The sequence below is a fragment of the Sabethes cyaneus genome, chromosome 2, assembly GCF_943734655.1.
Source record: "Sabethes cyaneus chromosome 2, idSabCyanKW18_F2, whole genome shotgun sequence".
In the NCBI taxonomy this organism is placed as follows: domain Eukaryota; kingdom Metazoa; phylum Arthropoda; class Insecta; order Diptera; family Culicidae; genus Sabethes; species Sabethes cyaneus.
In genome coordinates this window covers 37,280,018-37,287,834 of record NC_071354.1, presented here as the reverse complement: position 1 = coordinate 37,287,834, position 7,817 = coordinate 37,280,018, and the positions used below count along the sequence as shown (strand labels likewise).

The window sequence follows — 7,817 nt, the reverse complement described above, 5'->3', positions numbered from 1 at the left end:
GTGTTTACTTAATCGTACTTTGTACGTGCTATCACAGTTAATCTTCTTCTTACGGTTTACTTTATGTCATATGCTATAACTACATATCTACTATGCTGCGCTACTTTGGCAATCATCAACTACTACAGTTGCTCCAGGAGCAGTTTTCTTCTCCTCGCTGGCAGTAACGACGACGTCCTCGTTGCTACTTGCCTGTGGTGCCCAATCGGCGCTGGTATCGATTGCTTCCCGCAATCGTTTCCAGAACAACTTTCGCTCGTCTGCCAGATTTTGCGCGTTTTTCTCCTTGCGAGAGGCTTTGCTCTTTTTGCTGTTTTTAAGGGACAGATTTTTTGATTGCTGCTTTTCTTCGGTTTCCGTTTCTTTTGGCCAAATGATGTAGGTTTTGGTTTTCATGAGGTAGTGCAAGGTCTTGGACCGTTTAACTCTCGGGATGTCCTCCAGCAAAACGAGAATCAGCTGCTCGCGGCGGGTTTCAAGCAATCTGTGAAAAAGATAAAGAATAAACTGAAAGACTAGACTTGTGGGTATGGCTAGTAAAGTGTTAACTAACCTGTGTTGCGCGAGGTGCATTTCAAATTGACACCATTGACTGAGAAGGAAGCTTTCCGACATAATTAGTAAAAGGGCACGTGAATTGTCTATGCAGTAGATGATATTTTCCAAGATGCTTATGCCGACCTGCGAAAAAAGCGTGTCTTTTTAATTTGCAGAAATAAAAGAATAACCTTATGGTACACATGTGAAAACATAAATACTCCAGCAACTGCCAGATTGCAGAAAATCTTCGTTAAATATCATTCTAATGGGATAGGTACTTTGAAAAAGGAGGACGGCTCTTTTACTAACTCAACTAAAACGTTAGAGTTAATGATGAGAACACATTTTTCCTGTTAAATCACTAACTCAACTGAAGACCAAGCTACACCGGCATTGAGAACTGTTGATCTTGAAACCAGGACAGACATTCATGTAGTGGATGAAATGACTGGGTTATATAAAACATGAAAAATGCTTGCCCATTTTTCCAAAAAAAAAAAATCTTGCGAAGAGCAAAGCTAAATGGGTGGTTAACACTTTTCAACCCTTCAAATCACCAGGTAGGGATGGAATTTTTCCTGTACTAGGGGAAGGCATTTTTAACACCTATTCTAACAAATCTCTTTCAATCAAGCCTAATACTAGGCCATATAGGAGCAGCAAGACGACAAGTACAGAGGTCAAGTATAAGAAGGACAAAACTTCACCGAAATGCTTCAGGCTGGTAAGCTTATCGTCTGTTTTGTTAAAAATAATAGAAAAAATAATTGATGAATATAAAAAGTCATCTTATTTAGCATTAAATCCACTGAGCAAATATCAATTTGCATAATAAGAAGGCAAATCATCAATAACAGCAGTACAAACGGTAGCAAGAAAACTAGAAAATCCCTTTGGAGCGAAAGAAATTTTACAAGTTGCCTTTCTTGACATAGAAGGCGCATTTGACAATTCATCTCATAATTCAATGATCATGGCTTTGACAAAACATGGTTTCGATATAGCCATCACCTACTGGATTCGCGAAACGCTATCAAAAAGAGAGATAATCAGCAAACCTTGGAAGCTCATCTATCAGCGTTTGAGCAGGGAAATGGTGCTCACAAGATTCCATCATCGCAGACCGAATGCAAATTGCTTTAAATTTGATCTCGTCATGGTGTGATAGGCAGTGCCCCAACATTAATTTTTTATGTTGGTTCTGGTTGGTCAAAACAGAAAGAGAAGACTTCCCAAAAAAGCTAGAAAGCGCTTAAGAACAAGTGTAATGAGAAGTACACCATCAAAGGCATTGGATGCTTTACTCTATATATGCTTCCTTTGCATCAGCTGCAAAGAGGATCAAAAGATCCATGAACCTCTTTAAACGTGATCTCACAGGTCATCTCAGAGTTCTAAAAACTATTAGTATTAACCTTTTGTAATCAATAATGAAGATTGGATGGACAAAAACTACAACTTCAATCGAATATTTCGTGTATTTGGGCCTAGGCGTGATTCTTGGGGTTATGGTGATCCAAAACTTCGTCCAGGTATTTGGGCCTAGGCGGGATTCTTGGGGTTATGGTGATCCAAAACTTCGTCCAGGCTCGGCTGTTGGTTCAAAAATGACCAATCAAGTCGAAGCAGGAGTAACTGGCCCAGAAATAGACATGTTAATTCCTATTGGTAGTTGGCCAACTCTGTTCTCAGTTGAAATTCAAGCAATTTAAACGTAGACATTCAAATATAAACTTAGGACCTTAGCCCTTCTGTGGCTTATTTGCTTCTGATAGAGCGGTTGCGATCCAACCATCCGGAAGTTCTTCAAAGTTTCCTTGATCGCTGTATCTCAGTCCTAGTCACGTTCGTTTTACTGTCCGAAGAGGCCGGTGGCCTACGCCTCTCTTCGAAGGATCGACAGATGCGAATTCTTTTGGCTATAATCGCTATTGAGTGAGCGATAGGCTTATTAATTTTATGCGTGCTTGTGTGTAATGGGGTTTACCCTTCCTTCAAAGTTTGATCGGCTTTACCCGCTGGTTCCTTATTGTCAGTACTATTTCCAATTATGGCCGTCCTTAGCGAGGACTCATTACGTTTCACTGATCAGTACAGTCAACTATAAAAAGTAGGGGGGCCCCGTAGCCGCAAGGTTACCGAGTCTGCTTTGACAAGTGAGTGGTCGTGGGTTCGAATCTTAGTAGAATCAAGCCATTCGATGTCAAAGTGACTTTAGCATGGGTTTATTCTCAGGCCCCTCCAATTTACCCTTCCTTCGTGCTGAATTCTATATTTACCCACTGAAGCCTCCTGACAGTGCAAATGTCCCTCCTATAGTTAAGTGTACTGGTCAGAGGTACGAATGAGTCCTCGCCAGGGACGGCTGTAATATGGGATAGTGCTGGCAGCGAGGAATAAGTGGGTAAAGTAGATCAAGCTTTGAAGGAAGGGTAAACCCCAACACACACAAGCACGCATAAATTTAATAAGCATATCGCTCACTCAATAGCGATTATAGCAAAAAGAAATGCAGTGCAGGTCATACAGCAAACACCCGGGCGATATTACAATAGATCAACTATACTGGTCGCAGTAATGAGTCCACACATGGAAAAAAAAACTATAAAAAGTAACTTTGGCACTGTCAAGAGGCTTCGTTGGGGGAAATTAGAATTCACCATGAAGAAATGTCAATGAGTGGCCTGAGAATAAACCATGCTAACCATGCTACTAAGATTTGAATCCACGACTACTCGCATGTCAAAGCAGACTCGCTAACCTTGCAACTAGGGAGCCCCCCAGCAGTATACCTCTTAGTGGAAGTCGTAAATTGCCGACCGCCAACACTCGTCAAAGTTTGTTCCAATACAACCGCCGCTTGGAGTCAAGTTCGCACCTGGTGCTTTCCAAAGGGTCGTCGACAGTATGGCGCCGGCATCCAAAAATTATGCCGTGTCCTGATGACTTCATAACTGCTGAAAACCCTCGAGTAGAGCGTGATTTGTTCGTTGAATTTTAAGCCGCATATGATACCATCGACCGGTAAGGACTAGTTTTCCCAGGAAGCTCATCAAACTGATTCAATCTACGATGGATGGTACACAGTGCTGTGTTCGGATTTCGGGTGGATTGTCAAGGTCATTCGAATTAAAGAGAGGGTTTCGTCAAGGTGATGGTCTCTTATGCCTGCTGTTCAACATTGCGCTACAAGGTGTTATGAACCGAGAGGATATCAATATGCGGGGCACGATCTTCAAAAGATCTAGTCAATTCGTCTGCTTTGCCGATGACATATGGATATTATTGCGGTCGAGCAGACTAAGTTCCCGTACAAAGAGTACCCTGTACAAGACGCTTATTAGACCGGTTGTTCTCTATGGGCATCAAACATGGACAATGCTCGAAGAGGACCTGCGTGTGCTCGGAGTTATCGAACGACGTGTGCTAACTGTTAAGAACTGAACGACCTTCTGCGGCGTACAGGAAAACGGAATATGGAACGGAGGATGAACCATGAACTCGCAAAGTTCTATGACAAACCCAGTATCCAAAAGGTGGCTAAAGCTGGGCTGGAATGCCGGAGAACTACCCTGCAAAGATGATGTTTGCCTCAAATCCGGTAGGAACAAGACGACCAGGAGCGCAGCGAGCAGGATGGTTAGACCAGGTGGAGCGAGATCTGAGGAAGAGTACTCGGTGTCTAAGAAATTGGAGAGCGGTAGCCCACAACCGAGTTAATTAGAGAAACCTTGTTCAACAGGCTTTGTCTCAAGGCGACAAGCCACTTAAGTAAGTAAGAGCGTGATCACATCACTTTGCACCGCCTCGATCGAATTCAAGACTACGGATTACACACATGCGTCGAAATGTGCTGTTTTTCTTTACCACAAATCAAATAACTTGATCACATAATCGACAAAGATGGTTTTTATCCTGATCCTGAGAAGACGGACAGTAATATACCAGCTTCAAAAGACGTCGCATAGCTATGTCAATACATATCAATTAGTACGGATAGATGAAAGCCTCTACTAGTACATCTGACGTAGAAGGATGCTTATTGAGATTTGACGACCGATTGCCAGCGATTCTTCCAACACTTTAAGGCTATCCTCTCCGATTTGTTGGTGACACGTTACGATCCGCATGGCCAGGTGATCGGAAGCACTTTCTTTTCCAGCAGAGATATCCGTAAAGCCACCTGGAGATCACCTCATCAAGGAACATTGTACCAAATCGACATATTCTCATCGATGGTCGGTTTTTTCCGAACATTATCAATTACGCGCTCTACGGCGCCATGCCCAAACTTATCGCCGTTATACACCTCGCGACAAAGTAGCTAGTGTCTAGACCTACGTATGCCGACGTGCGTAGCTTTGTGGAGATAGGTGCTCGGCCGTCAATGAGGCCGCAACCGCGGTGCTAGGTGAAGAAACCTAGAGTGCACGAAATGGTTGGTTTGACGGGGAATGCCACAAGTAATGAAGACAATGAAAGCCTCTTGCCAGGGCAAGTTATAAGAATGGTACTTGCTTGAGGTGCGAATGAAGCCTCTTGTTCAAGGGCAAATTATAGCTTGTTCCGCTTCCTGGTTCTAGGAACGAGATTGGTAATGCATAAGTAGTAAGGAACACATACATACACACATACACACCCTCACTCTGTGCTGAGCTCTGCTTTACCGACCATGAAGCCTTTAGCCGGGGCTGGTTATAAGAATGATACTTGCTCGAGGTGCGAATGAAGCCTCTTGTCCAAGGACAAATTATAACTAGTCTCCGCACCTCTTGGCTCTAGAGCTAGATTGGTTGAAAAGTAGTAAGAAGCGTAGAGGGAAAACAGAGTGAAAACACACCGACACGTTAAGCACGAATAATAAGCAGTTCACTCACTCTATAGCGATACTGCAATAACAACGAAGTGCGGATCAGCACTTGGATAAGATCACAATAGATCAAAATGCTGGTCGTAGTAAAAAAAATGGAGAGGACCGACTCCGGCAGAACTCTACAAAAATTGTAAAGAACCACTAACAATGGCACTTCACTGGATAATTTCAAGAATTGGGAGGAGGAGCAGCTACCGAAGGAATGGATGGAAGGTGCGGTTTGTCCCATCTATAAAAAGTGCAATCGGCTCGATTGCTGTAATTACCGCGGCATTACGCTAAACAGAGCCGCGTACTAGGTGCTCTCCCAGATTTTGTTACTCCATGTATCTCCAATAACAAGATAATTCGAAAGGCAGTACAAAGCGGGTTTTACGGATGCCCGTGCTACTGGGATCAAATTTCCACTCCGAAAAATGCTCCAGAAATGTCAGGAGTATGTTTCCATGCATCATACGTTCGTAGAATGCAAGGCAGTATATGATACTCCAGTCGAGCAGTGGAATCAAGCAGTTGAATCGAGCAGTTGAGTCGAGCGTCGAATCGAACAGTTGAGTCGAGCAGTTCAGTTAAACAGTCCAGTCGAGTATTTAAATGGAGCAATCTAATCGACCAATCCAGTCGAGCAGTCTAGTTAACCAGTTGAGTAATCGAGCAGTCCAGCAGTCGACCAGTCAGGCGACTGAGAATACAACCCATTGCTACGAAAGCATGACGTCCTGTCAGGGGCCTGTTTTTAGTTACCCATAAGCCCCTTATGACGTCCTGTCAGAAACCTGGTTTTCGGTACAGACATGAGCCTCTTATATAAATAGATAATTGATAATAATATAAAATTCATTCGGCTGGTTTTGTAAGAGTATTTGCAAAAACGCTTCTTTATTTATATTAATTATTTTTGGTTTGGTTTGGTCTAAAACGCAAAACGTGATTGGAATCAAGTCAATATGTTGCACCGTCTTCGAGTAATCAAGAAAAACAAATCGCGTAAAGAGCGACTTTACTGTACTTAGCGTTACTTTTTTCTAAGGCTAATTTCTTCTCCAATCACCTTCATCTGCTGTTCTAGTATCCTTGTCAATAACCCCCATTCAACGCGAGTAAAAGGTGTATCTCGAAATTGTCGGTTTCTATTGGGTTCTCTGCTGCATATTTGTTATACTGGTCGCTCGTTCGGCATTCTTACTACATGCACAGCTCACTGTTGTCTACCATGTTTCAATCGCTTCAAAATATCTGCATATTTATACACTTGGTGTAGCTAGTGATTCAAGCGCCCGTGCTTCACTTCTTGCACCAAAAATTGATCACAGAATCGTACGCTCACTTTCACACCGTCTATGGCAATAGAGTACAACCGGGAGAATTATCGTCTATAGAGTACGATTTTTGTATTGATTTGCAGACTACGGGACCTCAGCTACGCAATTCGTAGAAGGCCCTATTGACAGCCGCAATTCGCCTTTTTTACTTCACGGCTTCCGTTGTTGTCGCATATTACTAACGCACCAAGGTAGACAAATTTATCGACCACTTCAAAAGTATCTCGGCAGTTTCAACAACCGAAAGGCTACCACGCTCTCTACCAGCCACCACGAACTTCGTTTTGGTACAGTTTATGATAAACCTATCCTATCCAAGCAGTTTCCTCCTAAAGATGCGTATATGCCTATCATCTACAGGTCAGTGATTAACATCGAAGTCGTCCGCAAACTTTAGAAGATTTCAATTTCACAAAAGAGTACGACATCTTACCCGTTATTCTGACGCTTTACTCTGAACCACCAAGGGTAACAAGTATCAACCTAATCGTTTTTGTTGGAAAACCGTGTCCAAGCATAATCCGCCTCAACTCATTTCGTTTAACTGAATTGCACGTCACTTTGAAGTCTATAAACAAACGGTGAGTTTGCAAATTGAATTCTTAGAATTTATCGAAGATCCTGTCACAAGGTGAACATTCCGTCGTGAAGCGTTTCTCTCGAAAACCATATCCACTAACAAAGAATTGCTGCAACGGTCTCAGTCTATGACACAGGATGTGAGAGTGAATTTTGTATGCCGAGTTGAGGTGAATTATACCCAGTTAATCGCTGCATTCGATGCTCTTTTTTGACAATAGGGCATATGAGACTTTCCAATCAATTCGTAAGTAGTTTCTCCACGCTCTATACCTCTAGTACAATCTGATGATTTGCATACTACAGCCGTTCGTTTCCTTCTTCCAAAAAGCTCTCCTCAAAAACTCACTGACGTTCTGCGTCAAACCACTCACTGAAAGTGGCCGCAATAGTAGTCCTCAGTACTTCTCGCGCTGTAGTATTGATCGCATTGTGAATACAACCCAGTCACCGCTCATCAGCTTTTCGAGAGCACTCTGGAGCAACTACTTTCTCGCTGGTAA

General features: G+C 42.8%; 1 protein-coding gene across 1 annotated transcript in view; it reads right to left on the bottom strand.

Moving 5' to 3' along the window:
* Positions 1 to 90: 90 nt before the first annotated feature.
* The window catches only part of LOC128735295 (uncharacterized), a 30,045-nt gene continuing 22,318 nt past the window's right edge, over positions 91 to 7,817 (bottom strand). The window contains exons 5-6 of the mRNA XM_053829786.1: positions 554 to 681; positions 91 to 484 (exon numbers count right to left, since the gene is read on the bottom strand). Of these exons, the coding sequence (XP_053685761.1) occupies positions 91 to 484; positions 554 to 681 (522 nt within the window). The remainder of the gene's footprint in view (positions 485 to 553; positions 682 to 7,817) is intronic.